General features: G+C 44.7%; 3 protein-coding genes across 3 annotated transcripts; all 3 read left to right on the forward strand.

The window, feature by feature from the left end:
* Positions 1 to 788: 788 nt before the first annotated feature.
* oser1 (oxidative stress responsive serine-rich 1) lies at positions 789 to 5,777 on the forward strand. Its single transcript, XM_006801880.2, has 4 exons — positions 789 to 1,135; positions 2,217 to 2,326; positions 2,489 to 2,605; positions 3,556 to 5,777. The coding sequence occupies exons 2-4, from the start codon at positions 2,250 to 2,252 to the stop codon at positions 4,436 to 4,438; spliced, it is 1,077 nt and encodes a 358-aa protein (XP_006801943.1). The 5' UTR covers positions 789 to 1,135; positions 2,217 to 2,249; the 3' UTR covers positions 4,439 to 5,777.
* A 1,572-nt stretch (positions 5,778 to 7,349) lies between these two features.
* Positions 7,350 to 14,433, forward strand: manf (mesencephalic astrocyte-derived neurotrophic factor). The gene is made up of 4 exons (XM_006801878.3): positions 7,350 to 7,557; positions 9,857 to 9,984; positions 11,937 to 12,078; positions 12,630 to 14,433. The coding sequence occupies exons 1-4, from the start codon at positions 7,470 to 7,472 to the stop codon at positions 12,812 to 12,814; spliced, it is 543 nt and encodes a 180-aa protein (XP_006801941.1). The 5' UTR covers positions 7,350 to 7,469; the 3' UTR covers positions 12,815 to 14,433.
* A 543-nt stretch (positions 14,434 to 14,976) lies between these two features.
* On the forward strand, positions 14,977 to 18,912 carry rbm15b (RNA binding motif protein 15B). The gene has a single exon (XM_006801879.3). The coding sequence runs from the start codon at positions 15,230 to 15,232 to the stop codon at positions 17,765 to 17,767; it is 2,538 nt and encodes an 845-aa protein (XP_006801942.2). The 5' UTR covers positions 14,977 to 15,229; the 3' UTR covers positions 17,768 to 18,912.
* Positions 18,913 to 27,264: the final 8,352 nt, after the last annotated feature.

Consider the following 27,264-nt stretch of genomic DNA (forward strand, 5'->3'; position numbering starts at 1 on the left):
AATGCACTTTGTTCCTTTTTTACCATGTTGATCATAACAACCTGTTTTTCCAAGTTACTCATATGCTAAGGATATTATTTATCCCTCTGATGGTGAGTTCCTGATTCAAAAAAAATAAACAAACCAACCACAAAAAAAACCACTATCAGCCTGTGTTATTGCACGCTGTAAGTGACGACACGAGAGAGAAATCCACAGATTGTGAAATCACTGCAAACAGGCTGCTCTGAAAACAGCTGTGTTTTCCCCCTTTTGTTTCCTTTGGTCCAGAACAGGTTTGATTGCTTTAGTTCACGATCCTTTTCATCCCGGGGCGCTGAACAGAAGATGACACACCCAGATGAATAATCCTAGGTCATGCAGAAAGTCAACTATGCAGTCCCCGAGAGCAAACACGGAGCTGCGGTTCGGGCGGCGAAACCAAAGCAGAGGCTGCCGCTCAGTGGTCGCTTTCATTGATGCAGTCAGAGAGTACAGATGCACATCTGCAGGCCTGTTGTTACCGAAACTCCGTTCACTTTACACATACTCTGCATAATAAAAACTGTTACTACAACAATGAAAATACCAGATTGTGTCCTAAATGGAGCTTTCTTTGCGGGTAAAAAGCAGCCAATGTCTAAAGAGCCTTAACCGTCCATCATAAAGCTGGAGCGTTGTGAAGCTTTAAATACACTCTGGCTCCCTGGAAGCAAATATAAAGAAATGAGGGTGAATACTTTTTGTATAAATAAAATAGTTTTATTTTGAAGAGTGACGTCAGCTCGCTGCGTCAGCGGGTGCGTTGTTGCAGAGTCACTGCGACGGTTCGACTGTAAACAAGCCGAGGACAGAGAAACGTCTCGAACTGAGTCCGAACGTCTGCGCTGTAATCTCCGTTAGTTGATCACGGCTCGTATCCATCCGTGACCGATTCCATGTAACCGTCCGTGCTCACTCTCCCCCCGAAGGAACAGATCTCGTTGTCCCGGAGAAAGAGTCGCTCTAAAACGTTCAGACCCTGAAGCTAGCTTAGCTTAGCGTAGCTCTCGATAGCCTACCTGGCTAACCAACATCTGAGGGCCCGTTCAGAGGAAAAGCCCCTCTATGCCCTGGACACCTCTCTCCCTTCACCGTGACTGGGATATCCTGAACCGTAAGTATGCCCTCCTGTATTTTAGAGGTGTTGCAAGCATATTAACAGCAGTTAATATGACCTCCAATGCCGAACTAGCTAGTTAGCCTAGCAGCCTGCTAGCATTAGCGCAAAGGGTTTGAAAACACGCTCTTTACATGCAGAGATTTTCAGCGTTTCAGGCATTAACTAAGTCTAATTTTATTGCGAAAGCTCGACAGACGTGCATTAGTCTCTCGGTGTCACGTTTCATTTCATTTATTCGGTTTATCTCAAGTAATGTGTTTTTATTGGCAGCGGCTCCGCTCGTCTTTAACTAGAGGCCTGCTAAACTCATTCACAGAACTCTGCGTGTCATTGTGGAGTGATCTCTGATTTATTAGTTATAATGTCTCAGTAAACGGTGGATAGCACTTATATTTCCTTCAGAAACGGAACCCCTGCTGTCGTGTTTTTCCGAGTTTGCTGTCACGTTTATCACGTCTGCCGATCTGATTGGATTATCTATAGCCCAGCTGATCGATCAATAACATCTCAACCAAAAGTTCAGTGTTTGTTGATTTATTGTTTATTTTAGAATTGTTTTTAGCTCCTTGGATCTGCGAACATGGCCTTTATTTTTAATTGATTTTTTTCATTACTGGAGTAGTAGTTGTTAATTTTTTTTAGAAAGGCAGAAAAGACCTTCTTATGACCACTTATGTCTGTCTGATAATTAATTTACTTGGAAATTAATAAAAAATGTTGACTCAGAAAACACAAAAATGCCTCTTTAAGGAGCAGAAATTATTTGTCTCTTTCATCTTCTGTGATGATGGGTGAATATATATATATATATATATGTATGTGTGTGTGTGTGTGTGTGTGTGTGATTTGATTAAAGACTAGTTCTAGTTAATTTTCTGATATTGTTTACTCGTCCAGTGTTTTCATTATACTGACTCTTTGAACAGCTGCTCCCACTAAGCAGCATATTCTCAGCGCCGCTTGATAACAGATGTGACTTTTAATTAAAATTGGAATCTCTGTGAAGGAAACCGTGATGCGCACTTACCCGTGTGGCTTCATCTGCAAAACACTGTTGTGTGTTTCTGTTTTGTAGCTGGGTGGCTGGTCAGAGCGGCCTCCTCCCACCATGGAGGCAGGAGGGAAGGACTGTGAGGAGGAGACGCTGCAGATGGCGTTCAAGAAGCTGAGGGTTGATGCTGAGAGGTAAACACAGGCCAAAAAAGAGTTTTTAATTTATTTTAAAATATTTTTTTTAAATTAAAACCCCCACAGGCCACTTTATTAGGTTCACCTGTTTGACTCCTTGTCTATTTAGCGAATCACATGGCAGCAACTCTGCTTTAATCTCTTTTCCCCTCCTTCCAGTTTGCCCGGAGCTGTGAGTGTTTCGGAGGCGGTAACTTCCAGAGCAACATCGCGAGCTTCTCTTGACTCAAGCGGAGCGAAGCCCAAACTCGGCTGCCCGAAAGACAACTGGCACAGGTAGGCTGATTCTCTGGGAGACGCTCGATCACAGGAACAGACAGAGTGGATACTTGTGTCCATCATTGTGAGCTTTTTTCTACTGAGTCAGAAAAGAAGAGGAGGCACGTTTCGTTCTATCAGTTCCATCCTAAACACAGCCTCAGGACTCAGACACTCTGGTTTGACCTTTCTTAACTGGTGGATGCTTTAACTGTTCTAATCCAGTGGAGTGTAATGGTTTTTATTACAGCGTCATTAGGAAAAAAACAGGCTAAACTGGTTATTTTAACTCTGAGCTGAGTCATAAAGTTTAAGTCAGGCATTGTTTGCTTGTTTAATAAATACGTGAACACGTGAGGAGGAGATCAAACCCACGTGTTTAGTGTTTTGTTTTGTTTTTTGTTCTAAAAACAACCTGTGAAGGTTGTGAAGTCTAAATGCTAAGATGTGGCAGTCTGTGGAGAAGTATTCATTCATGCCAGTGATATTCCAACACTGGTGACTTTTTGTTTTTTTCAGCAAAGAGTAAATGATTAAATGAAACTGACTAACAGAGCAGTAACCAGCTGCCTCTCCAGCTGGTGGCCTTTCTTCTGATGTGCAGCATCTGTGAGCTCAACACAGTGGCACCGGCGCTCCGCCAGCTGCAGGTTCTGGTTACAGTGGCCCTTGATCTCAGAGCAGATCCTCAGAACAGAACCAGGACTGCAGATGCTAGCTGTGATCCAGGCTGATGGAGATAAAAGTCTGTCTGACATCAGGGGTTGGGTGGAATTGTAGCTTAGAGGTCAGCAAACATCTGGACTGAAAAATAAGTTTTTTTAAGGTCAGACTTTGTGTTGTGTCTTAGGATTATTTCAGCTGCATTTTTGTGGTCATTGGTCTTTCAGCTGACGTCTCTTTTCTCGTTGAGTGTTTATTTTGGAGTTCTTCTTTGTGATATTTGATTTTCTTTCTCGTCCTTTTAGCTGCATGAGGAAAACTTCCAGAGGAGCGTCCAGAACACAGCGCCGTCGCAGGTCCAAGTCGCCCATCCTCCACCCACCGAAGTTCACCTACTGCAGCACGTCCGGAGCGTCTGCACTGTCGCCCCCTAGTGGTTGCCCGAAGCACCAGCGCCTGGCCGCGCCTGAGCCTGCCCCACCTTGTCCTGCGGCAGACGGACTAGCCGCCTCGCCCGTGGCCATCCCGGTCCCAAAAGAGCACTCCTCTTCAGGGTCGCCCGGGCATGTCCCCACTCTGGTTTTTGGATCCTGTGCTGCTTATGAGACGCATATTAGAAGCGTGGCTTCCCCACAGTCCTCACAAGAGATCCCCACTGTCATCACCGCTACGTCCGGGCTGGCCGGAGGAAAGTCGAGTGAGGACAGCAGCCCGCAGAGCAGCGAAACCAGAGCGGGAACATCCCCGAGATCCAGACCGGCAGAGGCTGCTGACTTCCGAGCTCTGTCCGAACTCCACAGCGGCAGGTCTGCCGAGGGTCCCCACGCCGCCTGTTCCTGTGCCCAGAGAAGCAGCTCAGAGTCTCAAGAGGACGGCAAGCAGGGGGTCGAGTGTCAGTGCCATCATCAAGGGTGGCACGGTGTGGAAGTCTACTCCTTCACGGGGCTCCGCAACGTCATATCGGAGTGTGAGAGGAGCCTGCCGAGCAGCGAGGAAGCATCCAGAACTCTCAGCTGTAACGCGGCGGCGGCGTCTCCGGCGCTGTCGTCAGGCTCCCCTCGCTCCTGCTCAGAGCAGGCGCGCGCCTACGTGGATGACATCACAATAGAGGACCTTTCTGGCTACATGGAGTATTATTTATACATCCCCAAAAAGATGTCGCACATGGCCGAGATGATGTACACTTAGAGTCAGATTTATTATTACCACTATTATTATGTCAGATAAGGAAAATGATAAGACGGTAACAAGGGTATTTTTTTCTGTTGATGAGAGAAAAGTTGGCCTTGGAGGAAAGTTAGGTGCTTGTAGAAGGAAGAGTTAGGAATACAAGTTTCATTTAAATGGACAAAGGTTGGCCACAACATTAGAACCACTCATAGGTGAGATCCACATGTTAAGTTGTGACGGTCTGTTAATCCACGTCTGTTATATTCCCACGCTCTGTTATAGCAGCAAAACAAAACAGCTGGCCCGATCGAGGCCCCTGAGCCCATAGGAACCAGCCCCGGGGGCCACAGACTGCCGTTTCAAAGCTGGTCCAAGCACATCCTGCTAGCGCTCTGCTAGCGTTAACTTTAACCCACCTTTCTGGAGGTGGAGCCGAGGGGCTGACATAGGGCCAGAGGCAGGTCTGTCACAGGGCTAATGCACAGAGACAGGTTGCTGTTTTTCTCATGAAATTCTCATAAATTTGCATGAAGATTAAACGTTTTTCTGAATAATTGTTATACATTCAGTATAAGTTTGGTTTAGTGGGTCAGTGACAGAGTGTCAGCCTGTAAACCCACAACCAGAGGTGCACGTGCACGGCTGCCCGCTGTGCCTGCAGTAGGGGAGGGTGTGACTTTTGAATGTTAGAAAAATCATTAAGTTAGAAAAATCCAACTTTTTTTTGTCTTTCTTTTTTCTTCGGGTGAGTGAAAGGACATACCGACAAATGTAGAAAAGAATTTGATACTAACTACAAGACGGTGAGATTAATGTGACAAAAATAATCCAGAAATGAGGCCCAGAGCCTTCGACTGCACTCAACGTGTTGAAGTGGATTATATTTGAATCCAACGTGTTTTGATAGCACACTCTCTCAGATTTCTTTAAAGATGCTTCGTATCCAGTAACTCTGATAACCAGAAGCTGTCGTATTTTGGAGCCTGACTGTCGGCAGGTGTGCAGACCGTGTCAGGCGGGCGGTTTTAATGTTGTGGCTGATGGCCACAGAGTAGACTAACCCACGTTTAATGTTTCTGTTTGACTTTCTGTGATTTTTACTAAATCTGACAGAAACACGTCACAGCCAGCTGTTTCGCTTTAGTTTCGCCTTTCTCTTTGTTTGTGGATCACTTTTCTTTGTTTGTTTTCGGTTTACAAATGAAGTTGCCAAAGCTCCTGGTGCTGGGTCTTGCAGAAGACAGGAACACGCAAACTTGTCATGCCAAGTGTGATTCTGTTTTTGGTGTTTGTGGCGACCTCAGGAGTCGCCCGTCTGGATTTAATTTCACTCAATAAAGAAGTAAAAAATGGAGAATTCGTCGTCTTCACTCGTGTCAATGAAGCTAATCAGAGATTTTTCTAACATGCTCGCACGGAGTTTACAGGAAGTAATAAAATAATTTCAACACAAACCCTGAAGCCCCAGTCACAGATAACAGATGGCGGTTATCAACAACTGTCTCTTAAGTCATGCTCTCTGCTTTAGGCTCTGGGCACGCTCACAAAAAAGGGGCGTTTCCCGTGTCTTGTGCACAAATTGATCCCCATGAGTGTCACCTGCTTGAGCAATAAGTTATATCATGATAAAATGGTGTCTAAAATCTATAAAGAACATAATAAAAGTAACAGTAAATGCAACACTGCAGCAATATGACAAATTATTGTTCCATAAAAATGCTAAACGTGTGTTTTGGCACACTAAAACAATTTAACTCCAGCCTCACGTTAGAGTTTAAGCTGGATCCATTTAAAAGTCCCACAGTCTAAAAACGCAAACGTGAAAAATGCTTCTGTTTGTCACAGATTAAAGAGAAATTTATCTGATTGAATAGATAGTCTGTGTGAGTAAACTATAAAATCATTCTATATTTCCTGCTTCACCAAAATAATACATGTAATCTCCAGTGACAGTGAGGCACAGTTTGAGCTGCTGTACCTTTACAGCTGGGCTTCATTCAGGGGGTTTAAAACATTCCACCGGGAGAGAATCACACTGAAAACATGCTGGAAATAACAAAAACCCAAAACAAATCAGTGAAAGTGTGGCACTTCCAGTTGATTTTAAGATAAAAATGAACCTAACTCGCTCCAGACCAGGTGATGTATTACTGTGTTACCAAGGTGATATAGCCAGGTAAAAAGCCCTCTGACTGTAAACAGTAAATCTGTGAACTGTTGATGAATCCATTCATTTTTCATTTTTCTCTGACCTACTTGCAACCAAACCGCAGCTTTTGCACTACAATTTTGCCTCTGGCTAAAACTGGGTTGTTCCAGTATTTTGTTATAGGAGAGATTACTTTCTATGCTTACCCGATTCTGCCCAACAGAAGAGTTTCATCATATTTTTAATCATCAAATAGAAGATGTAAACTGGGATTTAATATCACAGATACATCTGAGCCATGGAGGATGAAAATTATATAAATAGACTAATAAATACTTGGATAAATGTCAAGACTAACAATGAAAATCTTAAATACAAACTTTCGTAATAAAAATGATGAAATCAAAATGTATCCCTATATTTCACCAGTTTCATTTTTGTCAGGCTGTTTTGAAATTAATTAATTAATTTCCTAAAGTAAGATAAAGGTATTGTGATTGTCCCTTTACACTAACAATGTCGTTTTTATAAAGCTAGTTGTGTATTTATTCGTAAATGTGGCACTGTTTGTCCTCCATAACGGGCCACTAGTCGCCTTCCGCTGACATACATTATGGGAGCACGGTGAGGGTGTGGACCAATCAGCCGGCGCCAACTGGACGCTGTCCCCAGAATGCTCTGTCTCCGTCCAATCAGAGGTGAATTCGTGGAGGACTCCGGAACGAGTCGGACTTCTCGACCAATGAGGTGCTGGCGTAGCGTGACGTGGCGCCGGGAAGACCACACAGATCCTTCACTTTACCGGCGTCTGTGCAGAAGCGCCTGCGGTCCATGAGTGCGGAGTCTCCCTGTCCAACAGCGGTTAACCGGGCGGCATTCTGAGTGTTTATCCTCGCAGAAATGTTGTGTTTGAGCGGGTTGTCGGTGGCGCTCGCCCTCGCTCTCGTGCCGGGTCCCTCCGAAGCCTTGAAGGAAGGAGACTGTGAAGGTAGGTCCGTGTGCTAGCTTCAGTTAGCTTAGCTACAGCGATCAGGGTTCAACAACTTTTAAAAGACCTCCACCCGAAAGCGGTCTAAACTCCACCTGCCAGGGTTACCGTGGCGAAGGGAGCGGAGCTGGTGCTTACAGGGGTGTCACTATTCCAAAAAGAGGGGTGAGGAAGCATCCAGAGCTAATGTTCTCGTGTTACCAGAATTACGAGCTTCATCACTTCCAGTAAACCAAAACTCACCTGCAGACACACCTGGCAGCATCCTGTGAGCGCGAGCCACAGACGGGATATCTGCAGGCTGACACAGAATCAAACATCAGGATGTAAAAGTCTGAAGCTTCGCCTGTGAAGTGGTTGGATTGGCTGTTGTAGCCAGGTTAGAAATCACAATAAAAAGTGACCACGTGTTTGTGTTTGAGAACATTTAAATGAAGTGTTAAAACCAAAGAGCCTTAAAGTCAGGGGCCTATCAGGATCCCAGTTTGTGCCACAAACGGAGTTTTTTAAGTCTAATATCTTTGTTCATATTTATAAATACTCAGCATCAACAGGATGTGCCAATAGGTTGGATATAAAATAAAATGACGTGTTTGCAGGTATCATTATGACTTAATAACTATTGTACATACTGTTCCACATTATAAACAAGCCAGTCCTTCTTGGCCACTTAAACTATCTCAATATAACTGTTATGTTACATTTGTTCTACTTCCTGCTGCCCTCTTGGCCTGATCTCTCTTTTTAATGTCAATGAGAGTTTTACTATATAATAGTTTTAATATATTCTTTATTTATAAATAAAGAATATATTAGAGTTGCTTTGACAGAGACTGATGGAGCTTCTACCCACGACAGAAATATTCCTTCTGGCTTAAAATAGCATGCTATTTCTGTTTCTATCAGGAGAGATGTGTTTGACATATGGTTCAGAGGTTGTAGGCCAACAAGTCATTTACAGTAGTTTAAATACTGGAAATCACTTCCTGACCCACCAGTGGGAATCATCCTGACGTCTGGTGGTCTAACCTAAATAAAATAAGCTCTTTTAAACCTTATTCGTGTTTTAATCAGCTCTGACTGGATATTCTATACATGCAGGTTTTATTTCTCACTGACTGTTGAATTTAACTTTCCGTCTCATAGCAAATTCCAAATAAAGTCTGCAGGGTCTTTTCAGAAAGGCTGCGAGTGTCAGTATTTGCTAGAGGTGGGAATCACCATACATCCCACGATACGATATTATTGCAATTTTTAAAAATATTTTGCGATATTCAGATTCTGTACATAAAGGTAAACTTTATCAATATTCATTTTATCTAATATCAAAGTCTCACACTCAGTCTTTCTCTCATTTCAGTTTGATTGTTGACAAACTGAACGGTTTGTATTACAGTCTAGTCCAACTTAACTGAATCAACCATCTGGTACAATTATAGCTATTCTGAACTATGCAGTTTATGAAAACTATGCAGCCCCTTCAGCAACTGAAGAATTTGAAAGTAAATTAAAACAAAATATAATTTTACATTAAATAAAAAAGTTTAAAACTTAATTAAAATAAAACATGTCTTAAATTAAAATAAGTAAACTGTCATGTTTATTGCTGCCAAAAACAAGTTAAACACATTTGGACAGTGAAGGAATGTCAGGATTCTTGCTCAGAAAAAGGATCAACATGCTCTGAAGTCAGAGCACAAAAACCTTTTTGTAACAAAATATCGATTTCTGCTGTCCCTGTATCCATACATTATTAGCAAACAAAATATCACCATGCTACACAGTATCCATTTTTTTCCCCACCCCTAGTATTTGCATCTAGTTGTTCTCCTTCATTCTTGATATGGAATAAGTTGTTTCTATCGCAAATCTCTGCTGCTTTCAGTCACTCTTTCAGGTTGCAGACGGATCTGTACGTCTGATTCCCAACATTTAATTTTTTCCTTTTTTTTTTTTGTTTTTAATTTATTTTTTGTTTTGGAGAATTTGTTGTTAAAGATTTTGTAATCTGGAAATTGTCAGACTGTTTTTGAAAAACATAAATCTGTAGAAGTTTTTATCTGACAAAGTGTCAAATTCAGTTTTTATTCAATGAGGGAAAAACGAATAAGAAGTCATCACATTTTAAACATCCTAATTATTTTATAAATAAAGGAAAATCTAATCTATATATACAGATGTCTTTGTACAGTACTTCATATTTAATAAGACGAGGGACTTTGTTGTGACTGGCTTGTGTTTTTCTTTCTACACAAAGATTTAACCGCTCGTTGAGTTGACTTTTGTTTTCCTGTTTCAGTGTGCGTGACCTTCCTGGGGAAGTTTTATCAGTTGCTGAAGGACAAGGATGTAAAGTTTACCAGCGCAGACATCGAGAAGGCGCTCACGGCGAGCTGCAAAGACACCAAAGGCAAAGAAAATCGCTTTGTGAGTAAAACACGTTTACATGTTTCTGGAAGCTGGAGGTGGTCGGATCGTTTAAAATGAAGCTGAGCTGGAGATTCAACATGTCAGAACAGGTGTGAATGAGTGAGGAGATGATATGTTAGAGAGGCTGAGATGGTTTGGATGTGTGCAGAGGAGGGATGGTGGAAATGTTTAAGGTGGAGCCCTCAGAGAAGATTCATGGATGTAGTGAAGGAGGATGTGCCGATATGGAGGCAGATGGTCCTCTGAGGTTTTGCGGCACAAGCTACAGAAGCTTCCCGTCCCCCAACCATAATCCTGGTCAGTTAAACGAATTATTCAAATTTTATCACCATGGTTTGATGTCACCTGCCACAGCCCGGGTGTCAGGATCAGGATGTGGAAAGTGTCTGTGAGCTGAATCTTTTTTGCTGGTTTTCTGACTTTCAGACTAGTTTTCTCCTGTTTAAACACCCAGACAGTGTGAGTCAGGGGCGTCCAAACTTTTTTCACTGAGGGCCACATACATAAAAATATAGGAGGGGCCACTTACTATAAATTAGTTATATAACCTTAAATTTACTGTATTAAAGTTAGAAAAATCACTTAAAAGTGGTCGAATATGTTATATTGTTGAATATAATTAAAGGCTAAACTGCCTTCATCACAGCTTTACATAAATGGATCTTTATTGATTTATTCAGAAAAAGCTTTGGAAGCTCATTCTCAGAACAGCCTCAGAAGATTTACAGCACAGAGAGAAAACAATAAACGTCTATTAACGTCCGTTTGAAACCGTTATCAACATTAACAGACTGAACTGGAGTTAATAACAGGCGTCCGTATAATTTTAGTAAATTCTTCTGGTGAGTATCAGCTGCGCTGGGTTTGTAAATCGGGACATCCAGCCGTGGTGCTGATCCGACGCCACTCGTGCCAAAAATCCGGACAAATGTCACTTGATCAAGGAGCAAATCTGCATCAGATGAGATCAGCTGACTGCGTGTGCGTGCGCTGTGCACAGCGGTGTGTACTCTGTGTGTTCACAAGAAAAATGCATATAAGAAAGTGGTGCACAAAAGAAGAGTAGTGACAGAATTGATGTGCATTATTGATATTTAAAGCATGTGCACATGCATGCTTATTAACACACGGGTACTGTGGGATATATTTTTAAAGCGCTCGTGCTCTCGTCCACTCCCCGCAAAAAAATTAGCAGCTGTGCGGCGTCTGTGGCACAGCTTTATCAGACTGTTGCAGTTTAATGTTGGCTGACGAGTCTTCAGTGCGTTGCACGACTGGATTTCTGGACACGCTGACGTCGTTGAAGTCCTGCACTTTTTCCACATTATTTCGGTGACTTTAACGAGGCGTGTTTTATGAGGTCTCCATCTGAAAAAGGCTCGCCATGTCTCGCGATGAGTTGGGCGACCTCATAGCTGCTATTGGAGCCTTTTCTTGGACCTTTTGAGCACGAAATAAATACTGTTGCTGACCCTGCAGGAGAGCTACCCTTTGCTTTAATTTCTGCCCTCGCTCAGCACCAGTGTCGGAGGCCTGATGTTTGGTTTCATAATGACGTCGTACATTATACTCTTTCATAACTGCCACAGTTTCAGTGCAGATTTATAAAATTACTTGCGGGCCAATTAAAAATGGATCGCGGGCCGCAGTTGGTCCGCGGGCCGGAGTTTGGACACCCCTGGTGTAAGTGAATGTGATCTCAGTTTATATGAAAATGTTTGAGTTCAGTCATGTGTTTGGGCAGCTTGCCACCACTAGGGGGTGCAGCGCTGCTCCCTGGGACAGAGACCTTCCTGTGTTTGGTTTTTGTAAATGGACTCTTATGATGAACCGTTTGACGTTTTCTATTTTAGCACATGACGCAGGCCAGAGTCCAGCAGAGCGACCGAAGCCGCTCGTGTTTCATTCGTCTTTAACTTTTTGATTTCTCCTCCCCGTTCTGTGTTCAGTGTTACTACATCGGTGCAACAAGTGACGCGGCAACCAAGATGATCAATGAGGTTTCCAAACCGCTCAGCTACCACGTCCCCGTGGAGAAGATCTGCGAGAAGCTCAAGAAGAAGGACGGCCAGATCTGCGAGCTGAAATACGGTGAGGAGGGAAGAGTGCAGATCTTCTCGCCTAACAAACGGCGTGGGGTCATGTGTCGGTGCAGCTCAGTGCAAGTGATGGAGCACAAACACAAAGTGTTTTCTTCATCGCGTATCACAAAGAGGGCGTCACACTGATAAAACAAAGCATTGTTCGTAATTTCATCCCAAACTCAGAGGTTTTTGTGCATTTGGGGAAAAACATTCGTCCAGTCTGAACATGATGTACATTATATATAAATAAATATATAATAAAAAACAATAATAGTAGCTTAGCTGGTGTATTATTTATAGAATTATATTTTATTTATAAACCAGCTTTAAGAAAATACGTCCTTTGTTTGACACATGAGATCATCAATTTAACTGTGGCTGATCGATGAGTACTGACCCTTCAAAATAAGAGCGTTGAGTGTCTGAGATGATTTAAAAACGGCTGACGTGAATAAACTGTCGCTCACAGAGACGGCGCAGCGTGGACTCATGAATCCACATGAATCAGCCGTGTTCTGATTATTTCAGTCTTATTGATTCTTGTTTGCTTTCATGCAGATAAACAGTTGGACCTGACCTCAGTGGACCTGAAAAAGCTTAAAGTGAAGGACCTGAAGAAGATCCTGGAGGATTGGGGCGAGTCGTGCAAGGGCTGCGCCGAAAAGTCCGACTTCATCCGCAAAATCACAGAGCTGATGCCCAAGTACGCGCCGGCAGCCGCCAACGCACGGACAGACCTGTAAAAACACAAATATATGGACTCTGATCAGACTGCAATCCAGCGCAGAGAAGAAGGCGGAGCGGGAGTTTTGTTGGGCATGTTTGTTTTGTTTTTTTGTTTCAGAAGTATAGACGTTAGCGTAGTCCTGATCTGTACTTCTAAGTGAGGGAGAGCCGGCAGCAGCAGCAGCTGTAGTTAATAATCTTCACAGTGACTGCCAAAATAAAACCTCCAGTTTTCTTCACCACATTGACTCGGATGTTTATAAATTGTGTGCGACTGAGCCGTGATGAGGGAAATTCAAACAGTAAGAGGAGCCTGGAGCGACCGAGGAGCCAAACAAGGAGAAATCTGTAACGAGTTATCTGTACGTTTATGTGAAGATCAAAACAGGAGCTGCTGACGGGGAATTCGGCTACTTTTCATTTGTCTAAATGTCAAAAATAATAAATCCAGACTAAAATAAGATGATTGGGTTTGGATCTCCTGATCGTTCCCATCGTATTGGTTCCCAAACCGGTGCTCAGAGCGGCGTTTCCTTTAAATTGGGGGAAAATACCAGAACTACGCTCATGTGGCGGAGAGGAGAACACGGGGAGATGATGTCACCTGGAAGTTTTCCTGAGGAGGAGACGTTTAAAGTTTCTGGTCGGAGAAGCTGCTCCCACAGATCCCCTCTGACATGAGCGCCGCTGTTTCCATGGTGACTGCAGGACGGGTGGATGTACTGAGACTTGTGGGTGATCCTGACATACTGAGCGTTCGTGCAGCTCCACCCTGCCGTGATCTGTTTCAGGAACGCTGCAGTTTGTCTTTCTGTCCTCGTTAGATTGAAGGTCTCTGCAGAATCGTCCCGTCTCACCTTCTCGGCCAGTGAGAAAGCTCCGCCTCCCTCAGGTTAAAATGACGGTTCAGGCCCCTCCCTCCTCCACCATCCTCTCTGGTGTCAAGTACAGAAAAACCCTTCTTTTCCCCGGAACGTTCCCACTTCCACTGCGCTGTTTGGATCATTCGCGCTTGCCGCTCGGGTTTGTTAGGATTTACGAGTGGCCCCGGGTCGAGTGGGGTGCTGGACTTCACGGCTCTTGGAAAAAGATTAGCACAAAACTTCAAACCACCGATGACAAGTGTGGGTGACTGTCAGCAAAGCAGGAAACATTTTATTTAGGATAATATTTAAGGGTTTTTTCTCTTCAATTTCTAATAAATAAATACAGTTTGTGACTTTTTTACGTCCACGTTAGATGTTTAAATCCACCCGAGTTCCCAAACAGTGCGGGAGTCACTCAAATGTCAAAAATGACTGTTTGATGTCGCTCACTCAGACGCTTCATGTGTTCGTGGTCCCTAAACGTTGGGAAACAACTCACATGTGGTGGAACTGAACTGCCCCTCCACTCTGCACTGCGGCGGCGTCTCGATGGACGCTGGATGAAACTTATTTTGTTTGACACAAACGGATGACCTGTAGCTAAAGGTGGTGATAAAAGCTGTGTGTGATGCTTCATATGAAAAATGAAAACTTAAAATATGCTGTTGTCTCACAGTGACTTTTCATGTAAGGCAGTGTCATTTGTTACAACTGTACTATTCTACTTTTTCATTAAAATATGAAAAGCTCCAGGCCCTGCTCTCTGTGATGCACTCACACCTGTGTAGCACTCTGTCTAGTCTCACACTCCACACCGCTGCTTTGGAAAAAGCCTAATGCCTGTCACAGTCACAAGCAGAAAAACATGAGTTTATTCTTCTCTCCTGAGCATGATCGAACACTTTCCACTAACTTATTTTAAAACATGAAAGCATTTCTCTCATTAGCTATGAACTACTGTTCCCTGTATCACTCCTGGATATTTGGGAATACGCTGGAAAATTACCCCCCCAAAATGTACTTTATTTAGAACAAAGATCTTGTACACATCCCAATAAACAACAAAGCAGAGAAATAAAGGTGCATGAATGATATAAAGTATTGGCCACAAAGAATCGCCATTTTTAGTGAAACTCATAAATGTTGTAATTGCTTAGTGGAGAAGAAGAGAAAATATTAAATATAAAATCCAATAAATATGTAAAAAAGTGCAGTTTACAGCAGGATAAAATTACCCCCGACTTTGTATTCCATAATAACGCGTCCAGCGTCATGACGTCCGCCACGGTTGCGTCATCACGTCTCCGCCCTCCAGAGGGAAAGCGCACATTCCTATTGTCCAAGATGGCGGCGCTGGTGCAGAACCTCCGACGCTGATATGTTTTTAACCGACTTTGTGCTCGTTTCTCGGCGTGTGTGCGGTCACCCAGCGGCCCGGGGAGAAGCGTGTGTTTGCCGTAGCTGCCGTCTGCAGCCTCAACGTCGCTAACAGGCCTGGACTTCGCTGCCCGGGCCCGGATTCCCATCGCAGGCTCCGAAAAGTTTGAGCTCCATCATCCTTTGAAAATGAAGCGGCAGGCCGGGAGAGAGGCGAGCCCGTCCAGGGCCGCCGCCAAGCGGATACGGGAGCGGGAGAGTGCGCGGAGAGAGGAGGTTCCACCGCCGCCCCCACCGCTGGCCCTGCTGCTGGCAGACAGCCGGGGATACCACCGCCGGAGCCGCAGCCGCGAGCGGGAGAAGCCGCGGCTCCGGGAGGAGCGGGCTACCGCCCTGGAGCTCCACCACCGGCACGAACTCAGCCTGCTCGGCCGGCCGCCCCTCCGCACCGCCGCGGCCGAGCTTCCAGCCTCCCGCCCGGGCACGCTGGAGTACAAGACGCTCCTCATCAGCAACCTGGGCTCGCAGGTGTCAGACGAGGACGTGGAGGACGCGCTATTCCACGAGTTTAAGAAGTTCGGGGACGTCAGCGTGAAGCTGTCGCACACCCCCGAGCTGGGCCGGATCGCCTACGTCAATTTCCGACACCCGGAGGACGCCAAGGAGGCCCGGCACGCCAAGTCCTCCAGGTTAGTGCTGGGAGATCGGCAGCTTAAAATCGAACCCATGTACGTGAGGAGGCGGAGCGCCACGCCGCCCGACGTCGGGTATTTACCTGTGCACGCGCCCTACCCGTACCGACAGCGCTCCCTGTCCCCTCCCGGGCCCGGCGTGAGCAACATCAGGGACCTCCGGGCCCGCCACTACGCCCTGGAGCAGCTGGGCCTGAGCCGGGAGAGGGAGAGGCTGCTGGATTATTACGGCATGCTGGATGAGCGGGGGCGGCCCTACGGCTTCCCCCCCATGCCCGTGGTGGAGGATTTAAAACCCGAGGACGACCAGAGGGCCACCAGCAACCTGTTCATTGGAAACCTGGACGGTAACGTCACAGAGGCCGAACTCAGGAGGGGCTTTGACAAGTATGGCATCATAGAGGATGTGGTGATTAAACGTCCTTCACGTGGGCAGGGCGGGGCTTACGCTTTTGTGAAGTTTCAAAATCTGGACATGGCGCACAGGGCCAAAGTAGCCATGCAGGGGCGCCTGATCGGAGGCAACCCCATAAAAATTGGCTATGGCAAAGCCAACCCCACCACCCGGCTGTGGGTGGGCGGGCTGGGGCCCGGGAACTCTCTGGCCGCCCTGGCTCGGGAGTTTGACCGTTTCGGAAGCATTAGGAACATAGACTATGTGAAGGGGGACAGCTTTGCTTACATTCAGTACGAGAGTCTGGACGCCGCTCAGGCCGCCTGCACACAGATGAGGGGCTTTCCTCTGGGGGGCCCCGAGCGCCGCCTCAGGGTGGACTTCGCCAAAGTGGAGGAGAGCCCCTCTCGTCCGTTTCCTCCTGGCTACCAGCCTCCCGTGGCGCTGCCCTCTCACTACGACCTGCTCGGGGAGGCATACAGCCGCCATCGCAGCCTGGAGCGGGAGCTGAGGGGGGCCAGGGACCGCCTCTCGCCGCCCTCTCACAGCCTCCTCTCCCTCCGGGAGCGGGAGAGGGCCCTGCTGGAGAGAGACTACCCCACCAGCCCCACACGAAGCCTGGAGAGGAGGACGGCAGGCGTGGAAGCGTTCGGGAGGAGCGGGCGAGGAGCCAGGAGCCGCAGCAGGAGTAGGGAGCGCTGGCTGAAGGAGCGGGAGGAGAGGAGGAGCCGGAGAAGAAGCCGGAGCAGGAGCGTGTCCGCTGAGAGGCAGACGGAGGAGCGGGAGAAGGAGAGGGTGAGGTCCAGGGTTCGCGGTCCACTGGGCACCGTCTCTCCTGATGCGAGCCCAGACCGAGCTCGGGTCAGAGCGCCGGACTCCACCACGGAGCCACGAGACCACTCCCCTGACAGCGGCGGAGGGGTGCGGCACTCCACCGCAGCCACCGCCGCCAGTGAAGAAGATCCCCCGTCCGGCCGCCACCACAGCAAGAGGTCCTCCAGCGACCACGTCAACAACAACAACAACCACCACCACCATCGAAACAGCGAGATCATCACCACCGGCTCCCCCGCTGCCATCCACACCAACACCACCTCCCCCCCGAGCACGCTGTCTGAGTTCGCCCAGACGGCGCTCTCCAAGACGTGGCACGGCTTCTTCGCCTTGAAGAACAGTAGTTTCCCCACCGACCTGTACCTGCTGGAGGGCGGGGCGGCGTTCTTCAGCGCCGTGATGAAGGACAGCCCGAAGCTGCAGAACCAGCCCAGCCAGCTAAAGATCGCCCAGCGGCTCCGCATGGACCAGACCCGGCTCGACGAGGTGTCGCGCCGCATCAAACTCGGCCGCCCGGACAACTTCGCCATCCTGCTGGCCCTCCAGGGCCCCGTCGACCGCCAGGCCCCCGCCCCCGAGCCGGGCCTGCAGGTGCGCTTGCTCCGTCACCTGGTGACGTACCTGCGGAACAAAGAAGCTGCTGGAGTCGTGAGCCTCCCCGCTGTAAAGGAGGGCGCGCCGGGGGCCATGCTGTACGCCTTTCCACCCGGCGAGTTCTCGCAGCAGTACCTGCAGGCCGCCAAGAGGACTGTGGGTAACCTGGACGAGGAGCACATGGTTATTGTGATCGTCAACGACACTAACTGACCCTGCAGAGGAATACTTCCATGTTGTTTGTAGACAGAAAAGCATTATTATTGTTTTACTCAGTATGTTATGAATGAAACACGGCGAGCTACACTACGTCTGCGGCGCCCTCGGGGGCTCGTTTTAAAATTATTCTAAAACACTTAAATGAGGCTAAAACGCTGCACGCAGGCAGCGCTTGGTCCCGGCAGGAAGTAGAGTTTATTGTGGAAGTCGTATCGTGAGAAATGACTGTTACACGTGTCCGTGCGATTATAAACACGCCGCCGCCACCTTAGCCACGGGGAAACTTGACTCAGCCGACTGCCAGACAGAATAAAGCAGGAAAAATATTACAATAAATATTCACTTCTAATAAGACATAATTATGAAGCAGTGAACCAAAACGATCTTAAAGGTCACGACTAAAAAAAGTCAGAAATTGGATGTTTGACTTGTTGAACACATAAAACCAAAGTTTAATATTAAAGTTTAAAAAGTCAAACTTTGCTGTAAAACCACAGCATAACAATTATCTTTAAAAAGTTTGATCATTATTTCTATAAATTATTATGGTTTATGTGTCATAAAGTAGGATGTTTAAAAAAAAAAGTGAAGTGAAATTTTAGATTTGGAAAGTAATGTTTTTAAAATCCGTGCGTCACTTTGATATTTAAGATTAAAAGTACATTTCTGTCCTTATCTTGAATGTGATAAAGGCCACGCCCCCCTCAGGAGCTCAGATATCGGCTGACCCCGCCCTCATCCTCTGATCACTTCAGTATTGCTTAAATGATGAGAAAATACAGTACAAACAGGAAACAGACAAAGGTCCCCTTCAAAACAAAAGCTGCGCCTTTTCAAACGTGTGATTTAAGAAGAGCAGAAGCTCAGAGATAAAATATTAAAAACAAGAACAAAAAAACCCTTTTTTCATGATTATCTGGAGTCACGATAACGGAACAAGCTGACGTTGAATCGTCAGAGTCTAAAAGTTTGAAATGTATGGATTTTATATATAGTAGTAAAATGTAAAATCTGATGTTTCTCTCCAAACTTTTACATCTGATTGACTAAACTGACGCCTCATCTAATTTAATTCAAACATTTTATTTTTATCAAAACTGTATTTTACTCGTTTTTGACTTTTAATATCAGAAGATTTGCTTTGAAAATCATAAATGTGACGTCAGGAAGCACGTTTGGTTATTCTACTTCAGTGTTTTTATTGTTTGTTAATGATGAGGATTTATTTTAGTAATCACTGAGGCTTTTTCTGCTTCGTGCTCTTCTTTGAACTGCTCAGTTTTCACATCGTCTAGTCGCTGCCAGCTTTTGAGCACATCTGCACAAGTAGGACGCTGAGAGCAGGAAGTACCCTCAGACTAAACTGTCATTTCTCACGATACGAGTACACACACTTCTCGCTCAGAGCGGCACTTTTTCTATTCTAAGCTGTTACACACAACACTAAACCCCGACAGGAGTCTTCGTGCGCTCTGAACTGTACCGAGCTGCCCCGAATGTCCGAGCCGAGCAGCACCGGGTGGTTTATTCAGAGTACTGTAAACCGAGGGGGAAGCGGCACTTTGTCTCCCCCTGTTGGCTTCTTCTGGGACTTTTTTTGGTTAAGTGAGGCCGGTGGATTCCCAACCCTCCGTCCCCACCGCTGTAAAGTTCATGTTAGTTAGTGTTTTTATCAATTTAAAATCATTCCAGGTGTTTTGTTTGGAAGCTGTACGAGTGTGTTCGATGTTGCATGCAGGAAAAAAAGTTTGGTTTTGTCAGTCAACAAAACAAAAAGAAACGCCAGCTTCTCCAGGAAGCTGCTGATGTTTGATCATATTACTGGTTTTATATTGTACACATTTATACCTTTTATTGGATTTTAATACATCGGTCCATCTGTTATCCACACCTGCTTCTTTGTTTTTATGTTTTCTCCCTTAAATTGTCATTTTTCTGGTCAATTTTCGTCAAATAAAACCTTTTAACCAATGATTCAAGGGCTGATTTTAAGACCATTCAGATGTAATGAGTAAAACAGTTTGACACTAAATTATGTGGGAGGTAAAAATGTGGCAGAATAAATAATGAAGCCAATAAATAACAGTAATTAGAATAAACAGTTTTAGTTTAATGAAAAAGTAAAGAAGCTTTGAGTTGAGCTGAACTGAGTTTCTTATGCAGCTCGATGGTGTGAGAGCGACTCGTGTTTATGCTTTAATGATGATGAAGAAAAGTGCACAAATATAAGGAAGCCTGTTAATGCCAGTAAGACAAAAAATTAGGATGAAGATTAGCCGTGATTTTTTTTTGTTTGTTTGTTTATTTACTTGTTTTCAGTCATGTCCAAAGCTATAATGAAAACGTTAAAGAGTGAAATTAACTTTGGCTTTTTGACCCAACACATGAGTTTTATTTTTAAATAATTAATTGATTCGGTGTTTTGTTTTAATGCTGGTATTTTCTCTCATTTTAATTTAAAAACAAAATCAAAGTGGAAACTGAAAAAATTATATTTTTTTCATTTTCCACTTCTTTGACTTTTGTTCATGATTTTTATATATCACGGCAAAAAAAATCATGGCAATAACAGCCTCCAGCCCATGCAGTGCTGAACTGGAAGAAAATGAATTGACAGCTTATATTTTCTGTTTTAGTTTGTCTTTCCTTGACATTCATGGGCTTCCGTACTTTTAGTCTTTCCAAGCATTAATTAAAAAATTATGGTGGGAACATTTCAAACTGACGAGGATGCATCTTTGAATATTATTTGAACTGTTCCTTTAAAAAACAGCTTGAAAACTGTAACATATGAATAAACAAATATAAATTAATCAATGAAAAGAATTGATCAGATTTCACTTGTTTGAGTTTCCCTTAAAGGTTTGTGATGTGAGTGAAAATGCCCCCCCCACCTTTCTTTAAATCAAACAAAATTGATGTCATACATTTGTGCTGCTATCAGTTTAAATATATTAGTAAGTTTCTAGAGGTCATCCAAGGTCAAGGTGCTGAACTAGCTATTATTTATTTTTATTTTGAAAAAATAGTTTTAAACTTGAGAGGCTTGACAGTTCATGCATTTAGCTTTGCTAACAGGAAACATGCTTACGTTGTTCTGATAGTTTTGTTTGTTGCAAATAAAGTTTTGTTCTCTGACAGAAAACATATTTTAACTATTATAAGTTAACTTAGTTTTTTACTTCTACAGAGTGATGATGATAAAAAATATCCAGTATTGGTTTATGTTTCACAACCTTTTTCACAGTGAAGACGTGGCCTGAATGACCTCTGGAAGCTTTTATTAAACGTAGTACAAACGTTTGACATCAAGTTTATTAGATTTGAAGAAGGTGGGTTTGTCGCTCTGTGCCGTGAAGACGGCTCCTGGTAATCTGGACGTTACGACGTCCAAGTTAATATTTTCCACACCTCCCAGAATAAATGACTGTGATGCAGTACGTCCAGCACATTTACGAAGAATTTCACTTTATAATTATCATGGTTAAAATATAACGCGTGATTATTATGATCAAATTAGCGGTAATACTTTGTTCAGTGTTTGTCGCCCTTTTTGGAAATGAACTGAAAATAATGAACAAACGAACACGTTAAACACATTATTGATGTGATATTGAAATTTGATGTTCAGATGTGACTCATCAATGTGACAGCCTTAAATAAATCAAATGCATGTCAGCATATTAGAGCCATCATTACCCGTTTATGTTTGAGTCCTAAATCAAAAGTTTTTGTTAAAACTCATTTTAATAATTATTCCTGTCATCAAATTATCTTCAGATTTTTTTTACAGTATTTATAAGAAACAGGAAATGGCAAAAATCACATTTCAGCACTCGGTGAGGTGTTATTAATATTAATATTAATATTAAAAGAAAAAAAGTCTTTAATGTTATGGTTTATTTTTCTTTTTAGTCCCTTTTAGAGTATTTACATGTGTAACCCAGCTGTTGGTTCATCAGTGCACCTCTTTAGAAAAATCAGCCCAGTATGGAAGCCTATTTATGCCAAAAAGAAACGTTTTTGAATCCTATACAGTGGGTGAAATATTTGATCATCTGGTGAATTTGTGACTTTAGAAACGAACATTCTCTCGTTTTTATGGGAATTTTATTTTAATGGAGACGTTACATAAGAGTTATAAACTGATTTCTGTACGACTGAGTGAAATAAGTGTTTGATCCTTTAAAACCAGTCAGAATTGTTCCTCCATGACCTTGTGACAGCCTCCTGATCTTAACTCCAAGCTCTCTGCCACCGTGAGCAAAACCACCGAGCTGTGGAAGGACGTCAGGGACGAGTCATGAAGCAAAGACCTGCACGAGGCTGGGATGGAGAACAGGACCGTCAGCGAGAAGCCCGATGAGAAGGTGGCAACTGTTGGTGTGATTGTTCAGAAATGGAGAAATGTGAACGCCCATCGATCACCTCAGCCTGGAGCTACAATCAAGGATGGCCATGAGAAAGGTGGCGTATCAGCCCAAAACTACGTGGCAGGAGCTCGTTAATGATTCAAAGGCATGTTTGACCACAGTCACCGAGAAGACGAGCGGTAACACGCCACGCCATGATGCAGGGCTCCTGCTCAGGAAGGCCTGTCCGACATTTTTAAGACATTTATCAGAAAGTTGAGTTACTGTTAGTAGAACTGAAATCTGTGATGCTGTTCTTGCTCGTCTTCCCAGTAGGAATTTTTCAAACACCCACACGTTTGTTCAGCAACCAGAGATTATAATAGATTCTAATAAATCACCTAAAATTCTCCCCAATGAGAGAAAAATGAGCAGAAGCATCTGCACTGAAACTCAAATCATCACAAAGCAGCTGCTGAAACGAGCGTTTTAAATACGTTAGGGAGGAAAGAGAGCAGGTCAGGCTGGAGTTCAGCTTCCTTTGTGCTCCGTGTTTTTACTGACCCAGGAATTCTCACTTAGTCAAACAGGGTTTCTCAGGTCACTGTTTCACCTGAATGAAAGAAGAACAATATCTGAACACAAGGAGGCAGCACGAGCACAGAAAAGGCCGAGGAGGGCTGGACTCAGACACTCTGATCCTTCCCCGACATCCGAGGCGTCCGCAGGGATTCGTCTGAGCCCGGACTCTGAACACGGGGGCAGGCAGGAAGCTGCTGGTGCAAACACGCCTCAAACATCCCCAGTGCTGAAAAACTAGAAATGTTCGTGGTGCGTTAGCCCGAAGCATCGGGGTGGATGTCAGTGGAGACTCAGGGAACAGATCCTGTTACCCTGCAGTAAAAACATGAAAGTTGTCAGGACACGTTCCTGATTTTCCTGTTTATCACAGATCAGTGTGATTATTTTCATTTAGTTTGATATTAACGGGAAAAACAGTGAAAGGAGAAAAATGTGATGTTTGGGTCGCTGTTTGCTGCTAAAATAAACTGAAGATGTGCGGCCAGGCGACCAGATCAGCGGCGCCAGTTTGGCTGAATTAGCCGGCCTCGTCCACTTAAGACGGGATTTTGCTGCGAGACGCAGCCTGCAGGCCGCTGGCGTTAGAGACCGCGCCAGTGTTTGTTAATACGAGCCAGAAAAATGAGCTCGAGCTCAGGTTTGATCCCAGAAACCAACCCCGAGGAATCCTCCCCATCTTTCCTCTTTCCTTCTACTACTTTTCTGCTCCACCCTCTCTCGCTCTCAGGTGTGCCAGGTGGAGTCATCGATGTCTCTCCTGTCCCAACATAAAGGAGGATGGGAATGGTCTCACTGGCTTCCAGCCTCCCTGCATGCCCAGATCCCTGCGTCTTTGCGGGGATTTATTGTCTCGCCTTTTGTGCTGGAAGTCGGATTTGTTCTGTTTTCATATCTCATTAGTTTAGAGAGAGACGCTCTGGGTCCTACAGCCCATCATGTTGGTGGCACTCCCCAAACCGTGAGGGCAGCTTTCATGGTTGTGTTTGGGGACTCTGAGAGGACGAGCCCGATACGTGTCATCGCCATGAAGAGCGGCTCCGCTTACATCATCGTCTCGGGATTTTCTTTACTGGCACAAGAAAGAAAGTGCAGTGTTGGGCAAGTTACTTTGAAAAAGTAATTAGTTATAGTTACTAGGTACTTTTTTAAAAAAGTAACTGAGTCACAGTATTATAAAAGTAACTAATTACTAGGAAAAGTAACTATTGCGTTACTTTAAAAAAGTGTTTAACCTTCTGGGGTCCAGGGTGTGTCTGAAGCTGATCGTTTCTTCTTCTGTGGTTTTTGACCTCACGCGTCTGAAGCTGATCGTTTCTTCTTCTGTGGTTTTTGACCTCACGCGTCTGAAGCTGATCGTTTCTTCTTCTGTGGTTTTTGACCTCACGCGTCTGAAGATAATCGTTTCTTCTTCTGTGGTTTTTGACCTCACGCGTCTGAAGCTGATCGCTTCTTCTTCTGTGGTTTTTGACCTCACGCGTCTGAAGCTGATCGTTTCTTCTTCTGTGGTTTTTGACCTCACGCGTCTGAAGCTGATCGTTTCTTCTTCTGTGGTTTTTGACCTCACGCGTCTGAAGCTGATCGTTTCTTCTTCTGTGGTTTTTGACCTCACGCGTCTGAAGCTGATCGTTTCTTCTTCTGTGGTTTTTGACCTCACGCGTCTGAAGATAATCGTTTCTTCTTCTGTGGTTTTTGACCTCACGCGTCTGAAGCTGATCGCTTCTTCTTCTGTGGTTTTTGACCTCACGCGTCTGAAGCTGATCGTTTCTTCTTCTGTGGTTTTTGACCTCACGCGTCTGAAGCTGATCGTTTCTTCTTCTGTGGTTTTTGACCTCACGCGTCTGAAGATGATCGTTTCTTCTTCTGTGGTTTTTGACCTCACGCGTCTGAAGATGATCGTTTCTTCTTCTGTGGTTTTTGACCTCACGCGTCTGAAGATGATCGTTTCTTCTTCTGTGGTTTTTGACCTCACGCGTCTGAAGCTGATCGTTTCTTCTTCTGTGGTTTTTGACCTCACGCGTCTGAAGATGATCGTTTCTTCTTCTGTGTTTTTTGACCTCACGCGTCTGAAGCTGATCGTTTCTTCTTCTGTGGTTTTTGACCTCACGCGTCTGAAGCTGATCGTTTCTTCTTCTGTGGTTTTTGACCTCACGCGTCTGAAGCCGATCGTTTCTTCTTCTGTGGTTTTTGACCTCACGCGTCTGAAGCTGATCGTTTCTTCTTCTGTGGTTTTTGACCTCACGCGTCTGAAGCCGATCGTTTCTTCTTCTGTGGTTTTGTCCCTGTTCCCTCCCTGTTTGGTCAAAATACTTTTTCCTCGCGTGTTCTTCTGGTTTGTGTCTCCGTGTAACATCTTTTATTTTCGGTTTTATTTTGAAGAGTATTTTTCTGATGAGTTTTACATCCTGTTCAGAATCAGAGAAACTTTATTGATCCCAGAGGGGAATCCAGTTGTCATAGCAGCAAATATACAACAAACAACAAGCGTTCATATAAAATGAGAGTTACAGAGTTATGATAGATAAATATTAAGATAAAGAGATAAATACAGAGATATAAATATACATATAAATATAAAAGTATGTGTTGTACAAAGTGACAGGACGCACTGAGGTTAATCCTGTTCCACATGTGTGGATCTGACCCGTCTGCAGAAGGAACGACGTCCTGTAACGTTCCCGACAGTCAGGTTGAAGGAACCTGTTGCTGAAACTGCTCTTCAGATTGTCGGGTGTGTTATGGAGGGCAGGCAGTCTGTCGCTGATCTCCTCCTCCAGGGTGGCTGTTGTTGTCCCTCCCGTGTGACAATCTGCCCGCCCTCGCTGCTCACACCTGTGTGATCAGTCCCGTGCTTCCTCTCCTTTGGCGTGTGCTCTCAGATATTCAAGCTGTTTCCTGCTGACCTTTCTGTGTTTCCTGCTACCTGAAACTGTCACATCTTTCTTTCCCGTCCACAGCTCACATGTTACACTTCATCCACTCCTGCCCTTCAGTGTTGGTATTTCTTTAGTATCTTAACACTAAAATATTCACATATTTTCATGTCACTGTTGTTTGAGATGGGTGCACATATTTCATTTTTTACAGAAGATCAGCAGGAAATGGAAGAATCCATCAGTGGACTGAAAGCAGGGGGCATGAACTGGGAAAAGCCAACCTTTGTGTACTTGTTACACAGATTTTTTACTATTTGTTGTGTTTGTTTTTGTGCGAGGTGAGGATTAACTCGTGTTCTACATCCACCCGTGTCTGTTAGGTCAGATATGTTAAGGCTTATTTAATCTACAAAGTTTTGTCTGCCCTTTACAAAACTGTCCGTGTTGGGAACACTCGACCTATTTCTTTACTAACTTATGCATCATCGTCTGTGCAGAAGCGCGGCTGCTGTGGAGTCTGTGGACTAAATTCAGCTCATCTGTTGCTCTGCGGGTGATTCCGAGTTTCTCCAGATTGCGCCGGCTGAAAAATATCTCCCTGGTTTCCTCTCGTTATCAGTCCTGCTCGGTCCCTCTGACAGCACCACCATCAGCTGCTTCTGCAGGTGGGAAACGGAGGAAATGTTAATGTGGAGTCTGGAGAGTCAATGAAATCTATTCAGGGAACGAGTAAGAAATGCCAGACGAGCTCTGTGAAAGTCAGAGTGTTGGAAACATCGACTGTTCTCTGTTCTTCTTTGGTTCTCTGCTACTCCAACAATGGCTTCTTCTTCTCTTTATTATTATTATTATTATTATTATTTTAGCTCCTCCTTTTAGGGCTCGTCACAGGAGATCGTCTGCCTCCATCTCCTATCCCAGCATCCTCCTCTGTCACACCAACCCTCTGGATGTCCTTCACTACACCCATTCTTCTCCTCCTGCCTGGCAGCTCCATCTTCATCCTCCCTTGTCCATCACATCCACCCTCCCTCCTCTGCACATGTCCAAACCCTCTCAGCCTCTCCTCTCTGTCCCTCTGATGGACTCATTTCTGATCCATGCAGCTCAGTGAACATGTGAACATCTTCAGCTCGGCCTCCACCCTCTCCCAGCCATCACAGCAGCTCTCACCACCATCTTTAAACCTTCTCTTTCACTCTTGCTGCTCTCCTTCTGTCACAAATCACCCGACAATCGTCTCCACCCACTCCACACCTAAACCTGTCTCTCTGTCCTACACAGTTCTTCTCTCTGCAGACAATCATCTGCTCTCTGATCCACAAAGACACAGAGAAGCTCCGTCTAACCTTCTGTAAACTTCTCCATCAACACTTAGCTCATAGTTAGGGCTGGACCAGGTGACCCTGAATCCTCCCTTAGTTATGCTGCAGTAGGTGTAGGCTGCCGGGGGATTCCCATGATGCACTGGGTGTTTCTTCTTCACTCACTATGTGTTAACAGACCTCTCTGCTTTTAATCATTAGTTATTATTAATCTGTGGCTCTGCTCCACAGCGTATCTTTGTCCTGTCATGTCTTTAATATTGTAGGGTCTGTTCAGTTTAGTTCAATTTAATGCTATAGCACCAATTAACAACAACAGTTAGTTAATACGAGCACAACAGTTAGTGTTGTAAACAATT

Source organism: Neolamprologus brichardi, chromosome 5 (genome assembly GCF_056152115.1).
Source record: "Neolamprologus brichardi isolate AB-2024 chromosome 5, ASM5615211v1, whole genome shotgun sequence".
In the NCBI taxonomy this organism is placed as follows: Eukaryota; Metazoa; Chordata; class Actinopteri; order Cichliformes; family Cichlidae; genus Neolamprologus; species Neolamprologus brichardi.

What these genes read in the sequence shown, in the direction of transcription:
- oser1 (XM_006801880.2), top strand. Translation starts at nt 2,250, where the DNA reads ATGGAGGCAGGAGGGAAGGACTGTGAGGAGGAGACGCTGCAGATGGCG. An exon ending in CTGAGGGTTGATGCTGAGAG is followed by an intron (nt 2,327 to 2,488) that starts GTAAACACAGGC and finishes CCCTCCTTCCAG; the next exon opens with TTTGCCCGGAGCTGTGAGTG. An exon ending in CCGAAAGACAACTGGCACAG is followed by an intron (nt 2,606 to 3,555) that starts GTAGGCTGATTC and finishes TCGTCCTTTTAG; the next exon opens with CTGCATGAGGAAAACTTCCA.
- manf (XM_006801878.3), top strand. Translation starts at nt 7,470, where the DNA reads ATGTTGTGTTTGAGCGGGTTGTCGGTGGCGCTCGCCCTCGCTCTCGTG. An exon ending in GAAGGAAGGAGACTGTGAAG is followed by an intron (nt 7,558 to 9,856) that starts GTAGGTCCGTGT and finishes TTCCTGTTTCAG; the next exon opens with TGTGCGTGACCTTCCTGGGG. An exon ending in AAGGCAAAGAAAATCGCTTT is followed by an intron (nt 9,985 to 11,936) that starts GTGAGTAAAACA and finishes TTCTGTGTTCAG; the next exon opens with TGTTACTACATCGGTGCAAC.
- rbm15b (XM_006801879.3), top strand. Translation starts at nt 15,230, where the DNA reads ATGAAGCGGCAGGCCGGGAGAGAGGCGAGCCCGTCCAGGGCCGCCGCC.